Here is a 27273-nt window from a genome sequence, read left to right as displayed (position 1 = left end):
TAGCTCTCTCCAGCTAATCCTTTTTAAAAAGGGTCAGATTCCAAATTGACCCTTTCCATGCAAAAAGAACTCTTTAAAGGGAAGCTTAAAAACCACATGCTTTTTTTTTTACAGTGGCAAAAACAATCATAATTCTGATTAAAGTTCAAAGACACACTGATCAGAAATGAAATCATTTTCTGCCCTAATACTGCCTACATTCAGAATGTATGGCATTAATTCTCTTTAGTGCAAAGTCAGCTATTTTTCTCTCTTATCCCCTTATAATAGAAATCAGAAACATTACCTCACCCAAAAAAGAAAAATTACCGACACTATGTGTGAATTATAAAGCTATTGACAGTAAAATGATACACATATCTATTGTAACAAAAAAAAAAAAAAACACCATTGGTCAAAGAAGTCTATGTTTCTTCATATTTAGAAGTATTTTATGATTTGTTTATAATTAAAATAGTGAAGTTTATGCCTGTTAGAAAAAAACGCACAGTCTGATTAGGAACACTGGCCTTTTCTAATAGGTCTACATAATTTGAATACCGAAATAATGAAGTCTCATAATCATTACTGGTAGATTTACCTACCATGCTACAAAAGCTAAAGTATTGGTTTTACCGCTTCTTAGGTATCTGAGAAGCCACACACCCTTCCACTACTTTCTGTGGGTGTTTAATTCAGTTTATTATGAATTGAGAATTAAAAGATCTAAGCTCAAAAAGTGACTCTGCCCCACACAAGTCTTGAAAAACCAGGTCTCACTTAACTAAGATGTAAAAAGAGGGGATGAACTGGATGACCTCTAAAGGCTCATCCAGGCCAATATTCTGCATTCTAAGTAAATGTGACTCTATTTTAACTCCTCCTGGCAACTTTCTGTTGGAGCTATGAATGAAATGGTCAAAAGGCCTTTTAGAGGGATTGAATATGAGTCTAGATTGATTTACCAATTTAGCTAGTAGGTAGCTTTTAAAACCCTGAAAGTTATAATCACTACAAAGGTTCTACAACAGAAAAATCTAAAAACCACAACTCAATCTTTACAGCTAAGAATAAATCACGTGAGTACTGTAAGATTTTATTTGTTAAAAATGAACAGCTTTAGATCTAAATGTAACTTTTCCAAAAAACACCAAAAAGTACAGTGTAAAGCGTCTCCTCATTAAATACAAACGTTCATTTTGTGATGCACTGCATCAATGTTTTGCATATACCTTGATGCAAAGGAAATACATTTAGGTTGCATCTTTTTTAAAGAAAAACTTTGTGAAGAACTGAAAAAGGATGACTACAACCACATTCAAAGGAGGAAAATTTCTTCCACGAAAGCATATTCTTTTGTTTATATACAACACATTAACACTGAAGAATTTTAATTTAGTTGTAACAAAAGCAAATTTTATATTTAAAAAGAAAATGAAATTACAGATGCATGAAGAGCAAAAGTTTAACATACCAAAGACACTGTTGTTTGATGAACTTAATGTCAATATTTGGGGCAATTTTTAAGGTTTAAAAAGAAAAGCATTAATAATAGCTTTGTACAATATTTAAAATAACGAGACAATGAAAACATCTTTATACCATATTTTCACAAATTGTTCTATAGACAGCAAACTCGTGCTCAGTTGTTTTTCCTTTGCTTTAAAATAAGCTATCAGAAATTCTAAACCAGTCTAAAATGTATTTGTTCATGGATCAAATCTAAGCATTCATTCTTGCAAAAATGTTTTGCAGTGAGTCCTTGGCCTAAAGAGAGACTAGAGTTTATTTCCAAATTGTGTGACCGGCTTCCAATAATCCTTTATCAGTAGACTTACTGGCAAAATACCAGATATTAAGGATCAGATTTAATTCTTTGGTATAATAAGCATGGAACTGTTTTTGATAGCTTTCCGTGGCTAGCATGAACCATGTAACCCAAGGAGCATGGGAGACAACAATGAAATCTAGTATACAATGCAAGGCAGGCAGGAGTTATAACTTAATGTTTTGTTTCGCTTTTTGTTTTTGTTTGTTTTGTTTTTTTTAATAGGGGAAATCAACACTAATAATACACTCTAGGGAAGCTAACACCTACTTAGAGGTTTTAACATTATAGCAAACCAAAAGGTTAGCTTCAAAATGACCGAACTTGTAGCTGGGTATTTTGCTGCATTTTGGCATTATACCATAGCTTGTAGATTAGAACCATCTGAGGACTCAGCACTAGCTTGGCACAGCAAACCAACTCCTTCTTCCCCTCCAGATTGTGGCTGGGTCGGGGGACCTTTTCTCACCATAAATGCCTGAACTTTACACAAGAAGTCAGAGTGAAATGTATAAAATAAGGTTATAATGTTACTCTAGTCTCATTTTGCATTTTTTTCTTTGTGACATATACTAGTTTTGTTTTTGGAGCTGTATACTGTTTATTTAGCAAGCTTAAACGCTGATAAAATTTAACTTTTTGAAAAAGTATAAGACTTTATGGCTATGAATTTTACTATCAGAATATCTAAGGGACTCAATCCAATTTAATTTTTCTAAATGTCATTTAGAGACTTCTTTGTGGACACTAGACTCAGGATTACCATAAATCCAAACATTATAGCTATGACCTGGGTTTTAAAGTTTTTCACCTCAGTTACCAGTACCTGTCTTCAACCTCCTATTTCCTCTCATGCTTTTTTCATTTACTTCCACAAACTGTCAGATTTTCACATTGGATCTTCTCCAAGGCTCTACTAGATAATTTTGTAAACATGCATTTACAGCCTTCAAACAGCAACATTTTAAACTGAGACTAATGCCTAGAGTCACCTTTCTCGTTAAAATTTCAACTTTAAAGATTTACAACTCTAGAGGATTGACCTAATACTATCTGAAAAATGAGCCAAGTTCCAGATATTCCCATAAAACTTAAAACCCAAAAGTAGAATTCTAATTTTTTTAATAGCGCTAATGAAAAGTCAACTGCACTTATTACATCAACACTATTAAAGAATAACTGACAGCAACCAAGGGACCTACTCATATTTCTGAAGACCAAGATTTATCATGGCAAAGTGTAAAAAATGGGCCAAGGAGATGAGATCCTAAATACCACTATCATAAAAATAATTAATTTCTCTTTCTGTCTTCTTTCTGCTTCATGAGGAACCAAAAAAGTTAAACAGAACTGTTCTGTCTGGGCCAACCAAGAAATCTTTAAGAACAGATAGGTATATTCCCTGTTATTCTTTCAGGGCACTATTTACACATGTTTAAAAAAAAAAAAAAAAAAACTTCAAAAATAAAAATAAGAGTAATTTAGCCTTGTGAATATTTTGAAATAAAGTTCCTTGAATTTCTGTGATAAACTCTTCAAGCAATTCAACTTTTTAAACAGAGTCATCACTCCAAAAGTCCCTTTGACATGGGATCTATCCCACGGTTACAAAGCGGCTTCCTCCTTTGTTGAACGTGAGAGTGGCTCTTTGTTCCTTCAGGATCCCAAATCGCTCATTCAAAGTCATCCCTGTCTAGAGAAAACAAAACAAGACAAAAATTAACTTGATTGTAAGCCATATTTGTTTTGGAACAATGTGCTTGTACATGATGGCAATTCACAGTAACAATAGCTAACGTTTCCTGAATATTTATGTGTAGGAACTCATTTAATTCTAACAAAAACCATATGAAACAGGTGAATTTAGTGATGTTTAGAGAAGTTAACTTGCGACTTGCAGCTCCAGGATTTAAACCAGGCAGTCTGAGTCAGGATCTCTTATCTTCTAAGCACTATAATGCCTACATTATACACAAAACACATATACTATAATGCCTATAAATCATATATCCAAAGATTTCTCTATCTGAATTATTTTTAGGCTCTGAAAACACTGCCACCAACTCTAATGATACTTCTGATAAAAGTTGGGAGTTAGTCTTGTGAATATTTTGAAGTAAATTTTCTTGAATTTCTATGAGTTCTTGAATTTCTATGAACTCAAAATGAAATTCAAATGAAAATCTGGCTTTTGATAAATAGCAGGAAGTACACCCCAATTATACCTCATCATTTCTGAAAGGACAAAATAAAGTAAAAATAGCAAATTAAATTTGGTCAAATTTCTGAAGATATTTCATATCTTCAATTCAACAGATTTTATGTCAATGGATATAAAAAAGTTATGTGACACAAAACCCAACACCTATGCATGATAAAAATTCTCAGCAATTTAAGAATACAAGGGAGTTCCCTCAGGAATTCCCACTTCTACCCAACATTGTACTGAAGGTCCTACCCATTATAATAAAGAAGAGGTTTAATGATTGGAAAGGAATGCGGAGAATGACATGGTAGTTTACACAGAAAATCCTAAGGAATCTATAAAATTACAAAAAGTAGTAAGTAAATTTTACCAAGATCACAAGATCCAAGGTTAATATAAAAAATGTCAAAACTGTAGTGAGATATACCATTCCACATACACTTGGATGGCTATAATCAAATGACAGATAGTAAGTGTTGGTGAAGACATGGAAAAATTTAGAACCCTCATACATGCTGGTAGCAATGTAAAACAGTGCAGCCACTTCTTTGGAAAACAATCTGGCAGTTCCTCAAAAGGTGAAATATAGAGTTACAACACAACATAGCAAATCCAGTCTTAGGTATTTACCAACCTGAAATGAAAACATAAACTCACACAAAAACCTGTGAATGAATGTCCAGAGGAGCATTATTCACAATAGCCAAAGAATGGCAACAACACAAACGTCTGCCAACTGATGAATGAATAAAATATGGTATATCCGTATGTGGAACAGTATTCAGAAATGAAATATTGATACACTATAGGTGAACTTTGAAAATACTATGCTAAGTGAAAGAAGTCAGTCACAAAAGAGCACGTATTGTATGATTCCATTCATATGAAATGTCCAAAATAGGGAAATCTATAAACAGAAAGTAGACAAATCAGTGGATTCCTAGGGTTGAGAAAACTTAGGACACCCTATTTAATTCACTGCACATTTGTTTTGTTAACTGAAATACTCTCAGTGAATGGCTCAGAAAAATACAAGGGAAAAAAATTTACCTGTTTTCCAACACTATTTATGTCAAATTGCAGGGGGACACCTTTAGGAACTTTCTTTACATCAGACTGCTCCCGTTTTGTTAAGAATGAGGGTACAGCAGTACGAGTTAATCGTGGTTTCTGAGTTCTATTAGGAAAAAATTAAAATGAAATTAGACCAGTTTTATCAAAAGAAGAAAAATGAATCATTTGCTACATAAGGTATATTAACTTGTACTCATGTTCAAATGTATTAGAGCTATTTTGTGGTCTCAAAAAAAAGTACATGATTCTTGATTGACTAGAGACTAAAATTTATAATCACTCACAGAATACCTCTTTAAGTAGAACTATAAACTTTTCAACCATTTGGAATGATTGGTGATTTCCAAATCTTGATTTTCTACTTAAGAAAACAGCAAGCTCTGAAGTCTTAGAGACCCATCTCACATTCTTTTCATTTCAATTATTAAAATAGCAGGATATATCAAAAACTCCATAAACCTGGAAAGTTTATAATGCAATAAATATAATGGTTAACTAAATTAAGGTCATCTAAATAAAAGAACACACTATGAAGACTTTTGAAAGGAGGTATGTCTATGTGTACTGAAAAGCAAAACTGTTCAAAATATACTGGGAGGAGGGAGAGAAGGGAACAAGTATGTATAGTATTATTTATTATACATAAAAAACAGATGTATATATTATTTGTTATACATGCACCAACTTTTAAAATAAAAATACTGTTGTATGTGGTTGGTTACTTTGGAGCTGCAGAATCAGGAATCAAGGGACTTTTACTTTTAACTGCATACTATACTATTTCCATTTATAACCACAAGTATTACTGTTATCCTTGTCTCAGTTTATTTTAACTTGGACATCATATTCTGAGCACAAGTCCACTAACTATTATATATTGAGAGGTTATAATTTCTGCAAAATAAGGAAAAGACTTACACCGGGCACTGCACTGCTCCAGGATTATCAATGGACACAGTCAAAATTCCTCCATTTGTGGTGGAAGTTCGCCATCTAGTTTCAGAAAAACCAAAAACTGCATTAGAATGGAAGTTCATAAACCTTACAGTGCATTTAACATAAAAAGCATACATTTTAAAGTAGTCATTACTTTTTTCTTAGCTTTTAAAAAATAGATACCTGCGCCCCATCATGATATAATTAATCAGCATCCTGGGTACAAGAACTAGACATTTTATTAAATATTTTTCAGTGTTAACAAATATATGTACATTTAAAAAACCCCAAATAATACAGAAAGGCTTCTAAAGAAAAGCAACAGTCCTTCATCTCACTACTCTCCCTATTCCTGCTCTCTAGGGCAGTACTTTTAACCTTTCCTGTTTTTACTGCTTGCTTGTTACCTCCACTTCACTAAACAAGATGCCTGTGTAATATTTGCTATGATTAGGATTCATCATACTATCTTTTAGTTTTCCTAGTTAACTCTAAATGTTTTGATGGCTGTATCACTATTTTACTTCCAGTATAACTTTAAATATATTTAAATCCCTCTTTCAGTAGTTTCTTGACACCCTCCCCTCCCCACTTATAAACAGTAACTCTCTTCTTTCTTTCCATCTCTTCTCCCACTTTGTACCTCCCACTTTTTATCAGCTTTCCTATTATATTTACATTAGTCCAAATCTGACATTTACATTATATTCTGTTACCAAATTAACAATTTTGCGCTTTGCTCCATACATTGATTCTCAAAATTCAAAACAAACAGCCAGCATTCATATTATTACAATTATGTAAATATTGTTCAAGTAGAAGCAAATAATCTATTATCATTTTCTTCCTTACGGTTTCCAATGTCATGATTCCTGTGTAAAAGAATACTGCCAGTATCAAGTTTCCTTTCTTACACTCCGATTGCTCAAAATCACGCCCCATTTTAGGTGGCATGATATCTGTCTGGACCATGATATTTGTCTGGACCATGATCATGTTTTGTATGTTTGGTTTTCCAAAATTTTGAATAGTTTAATCTCAAAACTCGATCATATTGATGGAATTAGAATGGTACAACTCATACTTGGGAAGTGCAATTCTAACAGACAAAAAAATATTTTTGAAAAACCTTTATAGGGATAAGGGGAAAAAAAGAATATGTGAAAAGGAAAAATATCTATTGTTTTTAAAGGTATACAAATTTTACAGAAAGCTCTATGGATTTTCTTCTATTTATTCACTGAATAGGTTCATTTGTATAAAAGCAGTTACAGAAAATGAAGAGCTGTTTCATTAAAATATAATAATCAGGCAATAAAAAAATTAAAAATAGAGCAATGTATTTGGTGCTAAAACTGTTTTAAAATACTGACGTGAAAATACAAAAGATTTTTGAGGGAAAAAACAGCAAAAAAAAGGATTTATTTCAGGCTCAATGGTTAATTTACTTTAGGTCTCATTTAATTTATTTTGGACTAGGGCACAAAGTATTTTGGGTCGCTAGTATTCTGGGATTTTGTAAATGACATCGTGAAGAACAAATTGAAACTTACTGACGAGTTCTCTTTGCTACTACATCGTCTAGCAGTTGTTCTGTGTTCAACTGGGCCTGAACCTGAAGGGGAAAAAAAAAGTAGTAGATCCCACAGAAAGCAGAGGATTTGAATCCAAAGATTATCCTCCTAACTTTATAACCCACTGTGATATGTGTATGCATGCAGGAGGGGCATGTGCTTATTGTGGCAACACCTCTTTGTTGGGATTCCTGAATCATAACAAGTAATAAAAACAGGCTTATTCCTAAATAACATTTTAAATTCTTATATGATGTTGCTATTGAGGACAAGAGAAAAGGGGGGTGGAAAAAGAAATTAATTTAATGTCATATTCTCCACACCCCAAACCCAACCCCTACCTCAGCTATGAGCCATTTCTATGATTGTGGATTACTAAAGATGAATGTTCAGGATCCTTTGTTTAGGTAAAAAGAAAACACCACACCAAGGGTTTTTTTATACCTTCAGGCCTCTTCTGAAAAGAAAAGTTGCCTGACGAGTGTCTTTCTGGTGACTTAATTTATTTCCACTCCTGGTATAATTGGCTGGAATGTTATTTCTGCAACAAAAACACATACACATGAGTAACAGTCTGAGCCACTTAACAACATTCAAACATCTTGAAAAAAATAAGCAAAAATAATTAAATTCATAGGCTGAAAATTTGACATACACTAAATATGAAGATTGAATTATTTCCTTATTCACAAGAAGCTATTGAGATTTGATTTATAAACATCTCCCTCTATAGCATATTACATAACAACTTGGTTACTTTTGAACTAATTTATCTTGCAAATATTCAACTCTACAAAATTCCAAATATATAAGATCTCTTCTAAAGACATTAGAAAATAACATTTTTAATGTTATTTCTTAAATTTGGCAAAAGACGTAAGTACAGATTTATTTACAGGATTAGTACAAAGAAAAACCATACCTACTGTGCCTAGTCAAACTGCCAAAAAGAGAAAATCTTAAAGGATAACATCTTTTTCAGTTTTCTCTTCCTTTCTCACTCAGAAACATTTACATATTAATATACATTACAGAGAAACTTATATTCTTCCACTGCTTGCTCCTTCACACACAGAACAACGTATCCTTAATTATGTTTCATTTGACGTTTATCAATTTCTGTCTAGTTTCTATAGAAAGTTGGTAAAATATGAGAAAACAAATTTGTATATTTACCTACTTAATTATTTTTATAAATAAATGCTTAACATGTTGCTTAATCTTACCTCCACTCTTATAGAGGCTCAAATACAAAATTTCCCTAGCTAGCCCAATTAGCATGGGCTCATTAATGAATGGCTCATGCAATTGACAAGTTCTTAGTAGGTGAGAAGTTCTCCGTTTCCAAAGATACTACCAATTGATTCCCGAAAGAAAAAGAGATGATAGTTAAGTAAAACTGCAATTTCAGCCATTCCATTTATATACAAAGACTTCATTTCAGGGTTTTTTTGTTTTGTTTTGAATTCTTTTATACTATAAAGATGAATAAATGGTACTTGAAACTGAAATAAAAAGGTAACTTTGCAGCTTGTCAACTTCCTTTTTGCCCATTTTATCCTTACAGAGAACAAAATGCCATAACAATAGGTCATAATATTTAAGTTTTTGTTATGGCTTTCAATTTAAATTAAAATAATCTCATCTTAAGAAACATTCATGCAGAATTCTTTCTAAAAGTTTGCTTTCCACAAATAACATAGTAGGTCTGACAATTAAGTCCGCAAACTTGTTGCAACAATGTTGCTAACCTTTTTTGATTATCAGAAGGATTATTCATTATAAATTTGTACCAACTGGACAAAGAGTTAACCAAGTTAACATCTGGAAGTGCTGAAGAGGCTGCGCGAGAAAGTTAGATGACCTGAACTTTTTGCCAACAATGCATGGCTCCTGCATCACGACAAAGCACCAGCTCACAGGGCACTGTCTGTGAGGGAGTTTTTAGCCAGTAAACAAATAACTGTATTGGAACACCCTCCCTACTCGCCTGATCTGGCTCCCAATGACTTCTTTCTTTACCCGAAGATAAAGGAAATATTGAAAGGAAGACATTTTGATGACATTCAGGACATCAAGTGTAATACGACGACAGCTCTGATGGCCATTCCAGAAAAGGAATTCCAAAACTGCTTTGAAGGGTGGAATAGATGCTGGCGACGGTGCATAGCTTTCCAAGGTACTTCGAAGGCAGGTGACTGTAGTGATATTCAGCAATGAGGTATGTAGGATGAGTTTGCGAACCTAATTGTCAGACTTCGTACACTGTTCTATTAAGAGCCTTTGAGACTGAGTAACAAATTCAGCTTTCAGAATTCCCAATTTTGAATAAATCTGCCTGAGGTGTTTTTACCAAAACAATTACCTTTTGCAATTTTAGTCTATATGTCAAGAGAGGTAAAGAAGCAGAGTGATGCTTTTATAAAAAGTTTATAATTAATTAAATTCATCAATAACACGGGTCTAAGAAATAAGAAAGGTTATTTGTAAATGCTTCCATATTCAGATAGACATCTCAAATATCTGTCTTGAAAATGACCGGAGAACTATCAGAATCATTGAAAATCCATTCCTTTGAACACTTAAGAAAGAAGTATGTCTTTATGCAGGATAACATATTATTGTCTTATATCTGAATACTTACTTTCTATTTAGCTGGTTAGGTCTCTTGAGAACTGCAACTGTTTTTCTCTGCACTTCATTTTGTCTCAGAAGGTTTGCCTTCCTTTTTAATGCTGGAAAATATCGTTCTATATTCTTTCAGAAGGCAAGAAACTATGTTAATCAGACTGCTTTTTGCTATATACCCTATTACAATAAACATTTCTGAGGCACAATGGACAGGGACTGACCACTACTTAGATGTGCAGGTTAGAGAGAAAAGCTAAAATGACTTGAATATTTCCAGACTAAGTGACTAAAAAGACCACCATATTATACATAAAATACTTGCAACAAAAGAAGAATTTGGACAGAAAAATAATTTTTTTCTATTTTAGATCTGTTCAGTTTGAGGTGCTCTGGGGGATGCATAGGTGATAGGGAAACATGAGTCTGGCGCTCAAGAGAAGAATCAGAAAGCCAGAGATATAAATCAGGGCATCATTTATATAAACATGGTTTTTGATATTAAGTAAAGGGATAAGAGGGCCAAGTTCCAAAACAAATGTGTGAGAAAGAAAAAAAGAGGAGGTTGTAATTATAATAGCAAAGAATCCTGAGTACAAATGGTTAGAGAAAAAAAGGAATCAAGAAAACTCAGTTATCATAGAAAACAAGCACATGAAATGTCCACTTTTTTTCCCTCCACATATATAAATTCAATCCATCATTAAAGCCTAATTCATGTATCCAAATTTTCCATGAAGCAGTTTCAAAAGTCCTTGATAATATAGACCATATCTTAATCTGGACTCCCTTACATTTTAATCATATGTGAAGTACTTCATAAACATTGATAAACTAAAAATTGCAAAAATTATAAAAGTCTTCATTTTCTTGAGAACATTTGGAAAATAAGCAAATGTAAAAACAGAGATAAAGAATTACCAAGAGTGTAAGAGAAATGCTATGAAATCAGACTAATGGCTCATTCCAAGGTTTGTATTTTGTCTTAAATAATACCCTTTTATAGGTAAATGTGAAAGATCCTTCTATGATGCTGTTGTCACATATTATTTTCCTTCAAAGCACCTGCCATATTATAATCATATAGTTATTTGTGTGATTATTTAATGTTTATCTGAGTTTTCCATAAGGTCAGGGATTTTCTGTTGAATTACTGCAGAATCTCTTGCATCAAGCACATAGTAGGTACTCAATCAACACTAATTAAATAATAAATACATGGACTAGAACTATAACAATCCATTAATATATGACTTTGTGTTCCATGGATCTAAGGTTTGTATATGTATATAAATGTATTTTAAAAAGTACAACTAGGGATAAGTTTTTCTTTCATAGTTTGTTTTTTGTTTTTTTGTTTTTTAATGAAAGGCAAGAAGCATTTCTTTGAGATCCAAAAGAAGAGCCATTTAGGCCTCTTTCTGCCATCTTTCCATGTAATATAAACATGCCGCCATAATGGCGCACAGGAATATCCTCCTGATCAATGCTCTGAAAAGCATCAACAATGCCAAAAAGAGAGGCAAATGCCAGGTTCTTATTAGGCCGTGCTCCAAAGTCATCATTCGGTTTCTAACTGATGATGAAACATGGTTACACTGCCAAATTTGAAATCACTGATGATCACAGAGCTGCAGAAATTATTGTGAGCCTCATGGGCAGGTTAAACAAGTGTGAAGTCATCAGCCCAGATTTGATGTGCAACTCAAAATCTAGAAAAATGGCGAACAACCTGCTCCCATCCTGTCAGTTTGGTTTTATTGTACTGACAACCTCAGCGGGCATCATGGATCATGAAGAAGCAAGATGAAAACACATAGGAGAGGAAAATCCTGAGATTTTTTTTCCGAGGAATGTAATACGTATGTGCAAATAAAATGCCAAAAAGGGGGGGCTATTCAGGAAGCACTGATTAAGGCCGAATCTAAAGAGTGTTCTCTCTTTCATAATAATTTTGATATAAAAAATTATTCCTTGAGCAACAGAAATCAAGGATTTTAGTTTATTTTTAATGTTAAATTTTATTAAGGTATTATTTACATATAATAAATTTTTAAGCGTAGAGCTTGATGAATTTGGGTAATTACAGAGAATCATAACCAGACAATGACTCATCTGTTATTAGAGTTTCGCCTTTTCTACAATTTCTGTATTCTAAAATACAGGTCCTCGAATAACATTGTTTCCTTATAATGTTGAGGAGATGCCATCAGAACCTAACTCTTACCCAATATAATACTGTATATCAACTAAATTTAAATAAAACATTTTTTTTTTAAAAGACGAAAAAAAAAGAACCTAACTCTTTTTTATCTCAATCAGCCTATGTATGGTAAAATCGGTTTTGTTATACATCCTTTTGCTTTAAGTTACAGAATCTATCTACAGCGTTAAGTGAGGACTTACTATAAATGGAATCACACAGTACCTAGTGTTTTGTGTTTGACGTCTTTTGCTTAGCATGATGTTCTGAAATATATATTCTTGCTGTCTTGTGTATTAACATTTATTCCTTTTTTATTGCTGAACATAATTCCATAATATGGCGATAAGAGGTTTATGTTTAACTTCAAAATCAGATAAATGATTAAAACTACCTATAAGCAGAAAACAACTGCTGTATATATCAACAACAAATTTTTTAAGTTCACAGAAGTACTAAATGGTTTAAGTATTATCTGAGTCAAGTTAAAAGTTCTATAGAGCATTAGTTTTAGGAAATTTGGAATCTAAAAGGGAAGTGTTATAGGACTGACACAAAGTTCTATATTCCAGTAGAAGAATCCCTGAATAACTTAAACACAACTTATACTTGATAGATACTTTAATTTGAATCTAACCAAAAATAAAATTCATTCTTAGATACAACCATTCCCCTCTTATCATAGCCATTTGCTGTATTTACAATAATGTAAATAAGTATGCTATCTTTCTCACTTATTCATTTCATAGGTAAGAAAACGTGTATTTTTATTGAAATAAAAACTTACCAATTTATATAAACTACAGTAAGGGAGAGATAAAGTAACAGAAAGTCTAATTATGGTCAGAAGTTTTTTTTTAAGTGTAAAATTTCAAAGTATATATAGCAATTCAAGGCTAATTAAGTTATTTAGGTGACTTGTTTAATGAATAGGATAATGAGTTATTTATATATAAATAGAATTTTCTAAATTGCTAGAAAATAATCTGCTTCACAATTACTACATTGTATCCTAATCAGACTCTTAATCTGAATTGGGGTTGAGAAAAGGGTTTTTAAAAGAAACAGCAAATTTCAAACCATACCTTTCCCAAATTCTTCAAACTTTGAATAAATAGATCTTATTTTCCAGTATATTCTTAGCATTCTATAATTTAACATTTTCAATTTTCATTATTTTCAAACAACTACCACATATTAGGTAACTTGAAATTTTTACTGGAGCAAGTAATTAGAGTTAAACCCAAACTCCCTTCCAGTATCTATATCCCATTAATGTTTTCTAACTTCTAATAAATAGTAAGTGCCGTGATAAAGTTTTAGAGGAGAAAATATCTGTTGGTGGTGGCAGAATAGAAAAGTTAAGAGATCTAAGGCTGTTGTGGTTCTTAACCAGAATACACGCATTTGAGATAATTTAAGGAATAAATGTCCTGAATTTTTTTTACAAGTACATATTATGTTCATAACGAGAAAAACCAAAAAGATTAAAAAATAGAACATTAAATTCCTTGGTAGCTCAGACTTACTAAACTTAAGAAAGAAAAGAAAAACCACTTGTGAAACTATTTTAAGAAATGCTTTGGCCAATTCAAAAATTATTCATTGAGATGTAAATAAAACTATTAAAATTTGAGAAGTAGTTAACTTATGGTAGGTAAATAATTGTTAACTCTAATTAAAAATATCAACCGAGGGATAGTTATCTATCCAAGGGAAATGAAAACCTGTATCAATACAGACTTACAGGTAAATGTTCACAGAAACATTACTTACATACCTAAAAAGTGAAAACAACCAAAATGTCCATCAACTGGTAAATGGATAAACAAAATATGGTATATCCATATAATGGAATGTTATTCAGTAATAAAAAGGAATGAAGTACCGTGCTTCCCCAAAAATAAGACCTAGCCAAACAATCAGTTCTAATGCATCTTTTGGAGCAAAAATTAATATAAGACCCAGTCTTATTTTACTATAATATAATATAATATAATATAATATAATATAATATAATATAATATAATATAATATAATATAACATAACATAATACCGAGTCTTATTTTATTATAAGACCAGGTCTCATATAATACCGGGTCTTATATTAATTTTTGCTTCAAAAGACGCAGTAGAGCTGATTGTCCCGCTAGGTCTTATTTTCAGGGAAACAGGGTATTGATACACACACGCTATAACATGATGAACTTCAAAAACATTATGGCTAAATGCCAAACCACGTATTGTTATATGATTCCATTTATATGAAATGTGCAGAAAAGACAAAGTTACAGAAAATCTACAGAAAGTAGAGTAGCGGTTGCCTGGGGCAGATGATGAAGTATGATTGAATGAACAAGAGATTTCTTTTTAGAGTGATAGAAATATTCTAAAATTAGATTATGATGATTGTATAACTGTAAATTTTCTAAAATTCATTAAATTGTATGCTTAAAACAAATGAATTTTAATATAAAATTATATCTCAATAACCTGTTAAAAATTGTACATACACACATGCACAGAAAGTCCAGAACCTGTTAAAAAAATTTGTATTTGAGAATGTGGAAATTTAGGTATTATTCATGAATGACAATGATTTCACCTTTTTATATAAACCCCAAAGTGCTACATAAAAAATCATATTGAAATAAAATGCTCTGTGAAGGTCATTCACAGAAGTATTAGTATGAATAAAGGAAAAGGGTATCTGACTCAGGATTAAGCCATCATCCTACCTTATCACTTAGAGGTGGTCGATTCATAGGGCTAATTCCTTTTCGAATTCCAGTTGCTTTCCTAGCTGCAAGTCCAGTGATAACTCCATAAGGACGTTTCTTTCCAGGCATCACTCTTCCTCTACGACTCAGACTATTCTTACCAAAACCTGTAAAAGGGAAAAAAAAGAAGAAATGATATCCATCTAAGAGGGGCTCACAGGTGACAAGATATTCTATTTCTTAAGTAGGGTGAAGAGTATGAGTGTTTTTTTATTTATTATGTATATATCTTTTATAATATTATATTATATATACATATTTTTTAACTACATATCTCATTTTTAAAGAGGCAATAAGTTGCACTGGAAACGGTTCTGTTGCGTTAATGAACTACAAAGGACTAAGGATTCTCACATTTCCCCACTAGCTACCCTCTATCTTCGGCATTACTTTCTCAACAAACAGGACAACTTCAATTTTCCCTGTGCAATGTGGTAGCCACTAACCACATGTGGTTACTGAGTACCTGAAATATGACTAGTATGAAATGAGATGTAACTAAAGAATGTACAATATTTCATTAATTTTATTATTATATGTTGCAATGATATTCTGGATATACTGGGTTAAACAAAATATATTATTAGTATGTGGTTCACATTTTAATTCTGTTGGCGCTGATCTAGAGTGGAATCACTACCTTTATCTCCCATTTACTTACTACGTTGCCACCTGGCTTCTTTATTTTCAGTTCTACTATATTCAAATTGCTTTTGCTGAAGTCCCCAGTGAGTTCCAAGGACATATTTTGGTCTCTGTGGCATGTGACATTACTGATTTTGCTTTTCCCGTATGTATCTTAACTATTTAAATACTTTTTTTTCTAATTAGGAAAAACCCCATGCTCACTGCAGAAATCTTAGAAACATATGAGGCACAAATTAGAAAATAAAAGTCATCAATTATTCTACCACCTAGAGATAACTACTACTAACATTCTGTCTTTCTAGTCTTTTAATAGATATACATTTAAAAAGTTAGTATTTTTAGTTTCAACTATTTTTAAGCAACTCCAAAGATTATCACATGAGGTAAATCACAATTTTTAGTATCAAGTGCCTAGCAGGCAGATTGAGTCAATCTTCTAGCAACCACATTTCAAACTCTATGTACTGTTTTGTAGTCCACATTAACACTTTATTGTGAATATTATCCCAGATATATAACATTCTTTGGTTGCATTATTTTTTAATGTGCCATACTTGATTCAATCAACTTCATATTAATCATTTCAGTTACTTCTAATGTTAAACTATTATAAACATTGCAATAACACTATAGATTAATATTTTTATACATATTCATGATTATTTCCTCAAATTATAAATTTCCAGAGGTTGAAGTGCTGTATCAAAGAGTAGAGCAAATTAAGAATTTTGAGTTATACTGTAAAAATCCCCTCCAGATTGACTATATTTATTTATATTCCCAGGAACATAAGAATGCCACTTTTTCCACATCGCTGACAAATCTGAATATTCTTTTTAATCTTTACCACATGGTATTTGAAAAAAAATTTTATTTCGTAGTTTACTTATCTGGTAAAATGAACATTTTCCATGTGTTTTTTGGCTGTCTTCCTCTATTCACGAACTGTCATGGTCATAAATCAGTTTTCTAGGGTCAAGTTTTAATTTCTTTTGATGCTTTGATACATTTATAATTAATTTTTCAAGAATTGACATTTTTACAATATTCAGGAACATGTATCTTTCCATTTATCCAAATCTTCTTTTGCCTCTAAACTGGCTAAGTTTTGAGCTTTTCTTCCCATAGATCCTGCACATTTCTTGTTAAGCTTATTACTAGGTATTTTATACATTTTGTTGTCAATCACAAAAGACTTTTCTAGTAATAATTTTCGTATTGTCATTCCTGGGACTACAGAAAATTATTAAAGTTTTAATTAATACCTTTTAATCAGCCACCCCACTGAACTGTTAATTGTAATAGTCTTTCAAATTTTCTTGGGATTGCTGAGTGACAATCATATTACCCACAGATGATAGTTGTCTTCCTTCCAATAATTACACCCCAGATTTGTTTATTTCTTAATGCACCAGCCAGAAATTCCAGAGAGTCATGCTAAGTAACAATTGTGATACTGGGCATTCTTAATCTTAATTCTAATTTTTTTGGGGGAATGTCTTTAGAATGGTATCCTGTATAATACCACACACCTGTAGGTGTGTAACAGGTCTTCCAACAGAAAAGTTTCATGATCAAACTAAATAAAGTTAAGTTTTCCTTACTGCAGCATTTCTCAGGACTAATGTGTGAAAAATCTCTAAGACAGAGCTAATAGTATGTCATTCCCAAACTTATCTAATTGTAGAATGCTTTTCTGTGTTGTACCTATTTTGAGACCAGAGTCCAACACAACAGTTAGGAAAACCTGTTGTGTTTTATGATGGTCGAATTAGTTACCAGTTTATTGCCTTTCAGTTCCCAATTCACTTTTCCCTGTCCTGCTTTGGTTATGGAACACTTCTTTTACCAGCTGGCACCAGGTGAAACTTTGTCAGTAGAGGGCACTGGAGGGACTCTAAGGAAGGGGCTTTTTCTTCCAAGTTCCTGTGAGCACCTCAGGACTTGTTTCTGTCGTACAGGACACCCAATGGCACTCATTATCCCTCCCCCATAAGCTGAGGCTATGGTGCTGCAAGAGAGAGGCCTACGGCACAAAACTGGAGAATGAGTGATGCCATAAATTTGGGGCTCTAGGCTTCTGTATACTCGCAGATCCAGTCTCAGGCATTGCTATAGTCTGGCCCTACTCACCCTCCAGCGAATTTAAGCTGCATCACCCTCACAGATGGCTTCCCAGATAAGTTCCACCAGCATGACAACTCAGTTGGTGGGGAGTTCTTCCAGATTTGTTCCTTTCTTGGGTGCTCTGCCTCAGTACTAAAGGTACTGATTTTATTACTTTTATAAACAAAGAAAAAAAGCAATAAAGATACAATATTTCAAATCAAATTATTGCTGCTCTATTGTGATTTTCTTCTAGAATTGCAACCAAATGAAGATTAAGCATGTTGGGGGAACCTGTATATTCAAATGAAATCTACAACTACTTGCTATTTTTATTTGGATTAAACCAAGCAGCTACCATTAACTGTGCTAGGCATTGCACTAAATACTTTAACCTAAGTGAGACTTGATTAGGTAATGATAACATCTTAATTTTTGCAGGTGAGCAAAGTGAGGCAAAGAACAATGACTATCCAGAAGTCATAGTCAGAAAATGGAAGAGCCATGATCTAAGTAAGTGCAAGTTTATATGGCTTCAAAACGGAACAATTTTCCAAGCTATTATATAAAAACTAAAGAATAATAAAAGGTACAATGTAACATATGGTATAATTCCAAAGAGAAAAACTATTATAGAAAAAGTGGGGACTAAGCTAGGTATTACGAAATACGCCAAGATATGACTAGGAATATAGACATGAAGTGACAACTACAAAGACATGGTCAACTACAGCATATTGAAAATAGAGACAGTCTAGGGAAAAGGATAAGAAGTGAATGAATGTGGTGGGCTCAAATCAGAGGGCATTTAAGTGGGGATAAAAACTACACTTGATAAGGAATAAAGGGGTCACAGAATTCATGATCAGATTACATCAGTCTAGAAGCAATATCATAGATTGAATGGAAGAGGGAGAGAAAAGGCAGTGAGACCATTTCAGATGTTATTGCAGCACTCTAACAAGACATGATAAAGGACCAGGAGAGGAACAAAAGAAATTTGAAAGTATTGTATTCCAAAAGAATGAATGAATTAGTGGAGTAAAGAGAGAGATACCAGTTTTAAGCTCAGATGGGAAAGTCTCATTAACAGGAATAAAATTGATTAAAAGGAGACAAGTATGGGATAGAATTCTATTCATGAGTACCTTCTATTTCTGACTGTTAGAGTCACTGTTCCATACTCATTAACCTTTCCATATCATTTATTTCTCATCAGTGGCTTCTCCTCTACCTTCTAACAAGCCTAGATCACCCTTTCCCCCTCCTCTTCCCTTTCTATCTTTGAATAAACTCACTAGCCATATCTCAGCTTTAGCAATGGTTCTACCATTTTCCCCAAAAAATAAGACTTAGCCGGACAATCAGCTCTAATGAGTCTTTTGGAGCAAAAATTAATAAGACCCAGTCTTATATATTATATTACATTACATTAGACTTGGTATTATGTATGATATGATATATGATGTAAGACCTGGTCTTATGTTATAGTAAAATAAGACCGGGTCTTGTATTAATACGTACAAAAATAAGACGCATCCAACAAGGTGTTATTTTCGGGGAAACACAGTATTTTTCACCCTTTCCTTGTCATGTTTCATAAAGTAAGAAGACCTATACATACTGCCCCAATTCTCTCCCTTCTTATACTCTGTAACTGCCTTACATTCTAAAACGCACTAGTATGAAGAGGTACTAAAGACAGCGTCTAATGCAATAGTCTTTTCTTAGTTTTTATCCATTTAACCCCTCTAGAAAGTTCTCGTCTTTCCAGAGCAGCTTCATTCTCATTACTTCAACTACTACCTCTACGAAGATCCTTTCACATTTTCAGCTCCAGTACAGCAGCAGTTTAACACTAGCCATGTATCAGAACCACATACTGAGCCTAAAAAAAAATCCTTATGCCTTCCTTATGCAGATTTTGATTCAGTAGAAATGGGAGCGCAGCCAGAGCATCAGTCTATTTTATACGTTCCACAAGTGTAACCAAGGTTGAGAACAACTAAAACTAGAGACAGAATGTTTCATCTTTCTTTTGAATCCTTAGCTCAATCCCTTCCTGAATTTCCTTCTCAGACACACATCTACTTGCCTCAATTTCTAGAGTCTGATGAAGATATGAAGGATTTTCTGGGAAATGTCATAACACGGACTCCTTTCTGAGTCAACACACAAATATTCCGTCTCTTGTACCTCTAAAAGAAACAGCATTCTCAAACTATTTGGTCTTAGGACTTCTTCAAAATTATTGAGGAACCCAAAGAGTTTTTGTTTCTGTGGGTTTGTGTTTACTGATACTTACCATACTAGAAATGAAAACTAAGATATTTAAAAACTATTATTTCATTAAAACAATAATACACCCACTACATGTAGGGCAAATAACACATTTTTAATTTAAAAAAACACAATTTTTTCCAAAACAATAAAAAAATAAGAAGAGTAATACTGTTTTACATTTTTGCAAATCTCTTTATTGTCTGGCTTAGCAGAAGACAGCTATATTAGTATTACAAAAATAGTTTTGACCTTTTGGACCTGGAGTCTTGGGGATTCCCCAGGGTCCCTGGACAACACTTTGAGAACAGTTGCTGTACAGTATTCTACCACTGAAGGACATTTAAGTTGTTGGTACCAGTATTTATTGAGTGACTAAATTATATTTTGGGCACAGAATTAGAAAGACTTCACTCACTTATTTGTTCAGCCATCAAAAATAATTTATTGAGTATTTGCCAAGGGCTCTTTGCCCTACATGTGCTCTTACCTCAAGCTATCATCCTCACTGACATTACAGTGTGGAAATCTAAACTTTTCTTAACCAATCAGAGCTTATAAGACAATCCCATATCTATCTGCACACTGACAGCAGGAGCTGTTCTATTTTAGGCCCTGTCACATGTAAGTAGAGAACATACAAGTGCAAGTTCAATCTTGTAACATTCTAAGCTGCCCCTAGATATCATTTATCTCAAGACTCAGATCATAACCCCTTGCTAAAAGGAAAGCTCCTATTTCACCTTATCCATTAAATCGCCACTGATCTTCTTAGCACAAAATCCCCACCTAAAGCCCTATATCGGAATCTCTCTTATGACATTTATCAACTCTGTATTTTTTATCTTATCTCTGTTATTAGAAATCTCTTGAAGTAAAAGACTGCATCTTCCTATACCCTGAGTACCTGGTCAGTCCAGAGCATTTATAGGGTATTTAACATACAGTAGCATAAATGAATATATTTCTGCCTTCTGTGAACTCTAATATCATTTTAAAACAAATTATATATAAAATATGGTACGATGTGTAACATTTTAAAGAAAATTTAAATCACTGGAATTAAATAGTAATTTGCTATAGCTAAATACCTGTCACAAACTACTTGGGTTCCAGAAATTATCAGGGAAGAATAAATTTTTTTGTAGGGTCTAATCTTAGCTACAGACCCTATTTATAAAAAAGCATTTCAGAGTATGTTGACATATTAGCTGTTAATCATAGAACTAATTATGTTCCCCACTGGAGATTATTTTTTATGCTTTTAAATATATAGGATAAAAATCAACTTAGGAGCTAGTTTATCAAACATTATTTCATGTGTGAAGAAGACCTAGAGTTTTAAAATTCCGAACAGAGGTTTATTCTAAAACACTGATACAACTGCTAAAAAAGTTAATGAGTCAGATATAATTAAGTGTTCAGTTATGCTTTAAATCCATTTTGGAACAAGATGGTTAAAAATAAATAAGCTTCCAAATTACCAAAAATAACTATATATGTAGAGCTCCAAAATCATTAGATCACATCTAAAGCATTCAATTCTGAGTGTCACCCTTGGAGGATTTAACAAACCCTAAAGGTCACGGATAATAAGATAAAGAGTCTAGAAGTCATTTTCTGTGCAGAACAGTAGTCTCCACATATTTAAAAAGTTTTCAACAGAAAAGGAAGTTTGCTTCCTACAACTCTGTAGAATTAATAGGTAGGCATGATTTAATTCAAATCAAGAGAAATTTTCTAGGAAACAGTCATCTCCGATAATGGAATAAGTTGTCTTGTGAGGTGGTATGCTCTTTCACTGAATATATTAATATTTAAGCTGGAGTTACAAAGTCATTCATCAGACAAGCTACGCTGTTAAAGGAACATCTAATGGGGAAGGAGGTATGACCTCATGATATGTAAGGTCCTTTACATATCATGTTAATAATTTATAATTTAAATACACTTTAGACTATTTTTATGCGGAAGTTACTTTTAAATGACTTAATATTTTTAAGAAACAGTGCTATCAACTATTTAAGGCAACTTAAATTTTCACCAGATTTTAAGATTAAATAAAAATGAGAGTAAATACAAATCACAAACATAGGGTACTGGTATATTTCCTCCATGTTCTAAGTGTGTACTAAAGATAGTATACTACGAACCCATACGTAACTGCTCTACATTCTTACTTCCAAAACTTACCAGAATTCTGTTGGATTCCCCATCGTACTCTCATCCTGAATTGCCGGGCGCCACTTTGCTGGAGTCTTCTATTTAGTCTCGGAAAATTCTGCTTCTTTCCTTCCTTTCGATTCAATTTGATGATATCATCTGTGATAGAGGAATGTGATAGTTATTTGTTTTCATGTTTAACTTAATGACTCAATTATGCAGTCTCATTTTCTAGTTCACAGATTTCCATTGCCCCTAACTTCTTTTATACTTTGAAAGCACTTGCATAAGACAATAATGATAAGAAGATAAAAGCTCACATCAGCCAATACACTAGAACCACTGAAGAAAGATTTGGTAGGAAAAGTTCAAAATCACAGCCCAAAGCAGACCTACAAATTAATGAAGATTTCTGTTATCCATAGTATTTCTTTCCCTGATAAATGTAAATATCAAAAGGCTGTTTATAAAAATTACTAATACTTCTTTCTATAATCACAGACTTCTCCAGTTGTTAAAGATGACTACCTTTCAATAAAACCACAAGCAGTCAAAAAATAAATCCTTCAATTAAAAGACTAAATTTCTAAGTTCATTGCAATCACCAAATATTTATTAAGCATATACTATGTGCAGTGAATATATGTGGCAGGCTATGCTGCAACAGAAACAAACAAAAGTAATATATAGCTCCTGTTCTCAGTTAGTTTAAAATTATTGATGGAAACAGACATGTAAATACCAAATACAAAATCAAAAAAGTACCATAATAAAGATATAGTATACAAAGAAAATACTATTGGTTTCCACTCCTTTAGCAAAGTAATTCAGGGTTACCTTATTTTTCTTTCTACAATGCTTTCTCTAACCCTCATTATTTCCAAAAACACTTTCAAAGTATTCCAAGGTAATTCACAAGTATCACATCACTCTAATATCACAACAGAACAATGTGAAGATCAGAAACAAAATATTCTCCAGATTCCTATTTACATCTGTTAGAAGGTGGTTAGTAGAACAGGGACAAGAGTCAATAATATTGTAATAACTATGCACACTAGATGGTTAACAGACTTATTGTGGCAATCACATTGTAAGGTAAATATCGAATTACTATGTTGTACACCTGAAACTAATACAATACTGTATGCCAAGTATACTTTAATAAATTTAAAAGATTACTACAAGCCGAAAATATTCATTGAAATTGTCCAAACAATTTCTCCCAAGTCCCAACTCCAATATTAATTCTGATGACTAAGCATAAAGCAAATAAACCAAAGAAAGTGAACACAGTCAACAACTTCTTAATAAAACATCACAAAACTAATTAACCTCAGTGATTTATTTTCCCCAGACTGCTCTAAGCACAAATAATCTAACAACTTTATCAATATAAGTAGTCTTTTGTCAAGTCAAAGAAGGAAACTCAGATTATAGGAGGTTTTTTCTTATATATTACTACTCTACAAATCTGTAATCCTTAAAACTCTTAATCACATTCAAACAAATATTCATATAAAATAATTCAAATATCCCCAAAGTACTTCATTATCTTCTTGAGATCAATCCTTCACCTTCAGAAGAGTTCATCAAAGTTAAAGACACTAAAACAGTTTAAAAAAACAAATAAATAAAAAGGTTTCTTTTATACCAGATATATGAGCATATTAAATTCTCAGTGAGCGGAAAGGAAATAGACACTACTTTTGAAACATTACTTTCCCTTAACAAGGTGCTATTCTTCACCAGAAGTCTAAAATTTCAGAGCCATGAGTACACCAAAAAAATGAATGTGGTCTGGGGACCGTAAAAAAAAAATTTTAAATAGAGCATTATAGAGCATAAACACAACTAAAAATTAAAAGTAGCAAAGCATATAACAAGTATAAAATTATGTTTTATATTTAAACACTTTATTATCTAAATCCTCAAGTTAAATGAGCTACTACGGCAGAGAGGATTCTTCCAATCTAAGAGAATGGCACTCTCCTACTCAAGGAGAAGGTAGGATAGGTATCAGAAGACAAAAAAATCAATTATGATGAGCTACTTTTATAAAAAAGTTGCTTCCATAACATCAGGGGTATATACATAGTCCTAAAAATAGTAATAGCAGTAACTGAGTACTAACAGACATTGTTCTGACATGTAGTCATTTAATTCTCACAACAATTCTATGAAATAAGTACAATAATACCCATTTTTACATTATGAAACTGAGCCACAATGAGACCAACTACTGGTAATCTTGGTAGATATTCTACATGAATATTCATATAATCCTGGTAGAACCACTATTTAAAACAAAACAAACAAACAAAACCAAAATTAGATCCTAAAACCTCTGCAGACCTGATAAAATGAAACATTCACAAAGCACAACAGTTGTCTAAAATATATTGCTTCATCCCATCTCTGTAAAATTCTCACTAAAACAAAACAAAAAGGCACCTGACAGAAAGCTCTTGCAGTACTACTATATCTAACAGTTATGTTCTTGGAGGAGAGAAAAGAGATCAAGCCCTCTATTTTAGCTATTCACAGAACTTCATTTCTACCTTCAAAGAGAATTATCGCTCAGTTTTCTTCACTTGAACATACTAAGCATACAAAATACACACAAAATCCTAGAAACTTAAGAAATGCATTGGTTCTGAAAATACTTGTTTAACACTTTCTGCAGTAACTACAGCTTAGGGCTCCAGAGCCAGAACAAAATCCTTGCTCCATCACTTACCTGTTGTATGACTTTGGGCAAGTTATTTCTCTAAGCCTCAGGTTTTGTAAAATGGGAATAACAACGATTTACATAGTACACAAGTATATATATATAAATACAGTGCTTACTGTTCTAAGCAATTGATATGTGCCTTGACTCATTTAATATTTACAGCAATCCTCTAAAGTAGATAAGCCAATTTTTACCACATTTTTACAGATGAGGCACTGAGAAGTAATTTGCACACAACCACAGTGCTATTAGTGGCACTAGCAGGATTTAAACTGAGACAGTGTGATTCTGGGTTCCATGTCTTTATCATTGGAGTACATACCTCATAGGATTATTATGAGGAGAAACCGAGTCAATACACATAAAATGCTTAGTCCAGTGCCTGGCAGGTAGTTAAGCACTCAATAAATATTCGTTATTATATTTTTTCTCAAAAGACTTCTCATTCCTTTAGGGTTCACTACTGACCAGCAGTAAGACAAAAGTTGAGGCCAAACCTATTATTTCTGGTGATTTCCTTAATCCACATACTGGGTTCTGACTTGTGGCAGTCATAGAAACCAAGAGTGCTTGACTTCTGACTAAAAACTTTGCAGATGAACTACAACAAAAGAAAAATACCGTCCTTGGAAAAGTTACACCTCTGTATCCACTAGTCAGGTACTTTTCAAATATCCAAAACAGAAAGAGGAGGCAGAGCTAACTACATCTAATAAAATTTGAATCCAGACAAAAATATAATTCCTTTTAAACTAGGTAAGCCAAACACAGACTCATGCCTCAGTAGTGCTAGATCTCAATTTTTAATTGAAGCACCAATTCTCCGGCTTTTTACATAATCACCAAACCACCATGCCTCCCCTTCTTACACGACCTAGATCGCATGCTTTATCTGTCTTCGTATCAATCCATGTGAATCTCTCCCTCGGTTTTTGCTTTTTTTCCCCCCTAATTATCTAACTTGGAGACCCAGATAAGGAATTGTGCTTTTCTCAGCACCGCCTAATAAAGTACCATCTAATGAAGTCCTGCCTAACGATATTTTCTTTCTGACAAACGCTCGGGGGTCAGTGCCCAGTTGTGGCCCCGAAGTCTGGCACAGGTCACAAATCGCCGACTCTCGGGGGCGTCTTTACACTTCTCGTTCGGCGCCAGGCATAGCCCTGGGCACAGAAAATGCCCAACGAGCCCTTTTCTGGAAGTACTGATTTTAACCCAATGCAGATCCAGCCGGGCTCTCCGAGCTTTCTCAGAAAGGATGGCTTAGTCGCACCATTCCTCTCGCTCCCGATAACGCTCACAGTGAACACGCTCAGTGCCTCATCTGAAGGGGAAACCCCCGGAGTTTCCTCACAAAGAGCTGGGGTCACCCGCGAGTGGTAGCGCCCCTCTGGGGGGACAGAAGCTACGCACCCGTCGACCCTCAAACCTCTCCGGTCCCGCACCACCATCCTCCCTGACTTCCCTCCTCAGACACAGCCCCGCCGAGGGGACCCCCGCACTCGGCACCAACTACCGCTCCCCCTGTCCCCAGAGGCCCTCACTGGGCCCCGCCCACCGCAAGAAAACTCGATCCACAACTGCGGCCAACCGCTCCTTCCCCCACAAACCGCGATACTTGGTTCCACCCACACCCTCCCCCCACTTCAACTCGGTCCAACTCGGCTCCTCACCCAGAGACATATCAATTTTGTCGAGGTTTTCATTACTGCGGACTTTCGGCGGCGGTGGCGGGGTCGCCGTGGCTCCCACTAACCGGGTACCAAACCGGTTCATGGCTGGAGACGCCGCGCTGGATCAGTCAGTGGAGAAGGCCACAGCCTGAGGCCTGCCACCTCCCACTCACGCTCACGGACTAGCTGCACCGAGGCAGTGCGCACGCGTGCTGGCGGCGTCCTCGCCCTGCCAACCGCGGCTGGGTCCGGGGGAGGGGCTACGGGACCTGCGGGCGACCGGAGCGGCCCCACGCTGGGACTTGCTCCTAGCGGCCCTTGCTGGACAGGAGGAGACATTGCACTCGCTACTCGGCGCTTGCAAGGGCCGTGGTTTCAGCAGTTCGCCTTTCCTCCTCAATTGGCTGATGCTGGACCCTGAGCACCTCACAATCACATGCCTCAAATGAGATCATGCTTC

The 27273-nt window shown here is 34.0% G+C and overlaps 1 protein-coding gene and 1 pseudogene across 1 annotated transcript; one reads left to right on the top strand and one right to left on the bottom strand.

Moving 5' to 3' along the window:
- Window positions 1–1054: 1054 nt before the first annotated feature.
- Window positions 1055–27045, bottom strand: FYTTD1 (forty-two-three domain containing 1). Its single transcript, XM_019723682.3, has 9 exons — window positions 26814–27045; window positions 22437–22565; window positions 15168–15316; window positions 10242–10354; window positions 8042–8138; window positions 7577–7638; window positions 6006–6080; window positions 5064–5190; window positions 1055–3500 (listed from the first exon to the last, which is right to left on the bottom strand). Exons 1-9 carry the CDS (start codon window positions 26914–26916, stop codon window positions 3402–3404), a joined length of 954 nt encoding a protein of 317 aa, XP_019579241.1. The 5' UTR covers window positions 26917–27045; the 3' UTR covers window positions 1055–3401.
- Window positions 11684–12035, top strand: LOC148754798 (small ribosomal subunit protein uS8 pseudogene; annotated as a pseudogene).
- Window positions 27046–27273: the final 228 nt, after the last annotated feature.

This window comes from Rhinolophus sinicus, chromosome 17 (genome assembly GCF_057876585.1).
Source record: "Rhinolophus sinicus isolate RSI-liver-muscle chromosome 17, RSI-T2T, whole genome shotgun sequence".
In the NCBI taxonomy this organism is placed as follows: Eukaryota; Metazoa; Chordata; class Mammalia; order Chiroptera; family Rhinolophidae; genus Rhinolophus; species Rhinolophus sinicus.
The sequence above is the reverse complement of the archived record's forward strand: the minus strand, read 5'-3'. Positions and strand labels throughout refer to the sequence as shown.

What these genes read in the sequence shown, in the direction of transcription:
- FYTTD1 (XM_019723682.3), bottom strand. Translation starts at nt 26,916, where the DNA reads ATGAACCGGTTTGGTACCCGGTTAGTGGGAGCCACGGCGACCCCGCCA. An exon ending in GGAGCAGTGCAGTGCCCGGT is followed by an intron (nt 5,191 to 6,005) that starts GTAAGTCTTTTC and finishes TTTTCCTAATAG; the next exon opens with AACTCAGAAACCACGATTAA. An exon ending in TAAATAGTGTTGGAAAACAG is followed by an intron (nt 3,501 to 5,063) that starts GTAAATTTTTTT and finishes TGTTTTCTCTAG; the next exon opens with ACAGGGATGACTTTGAATGA.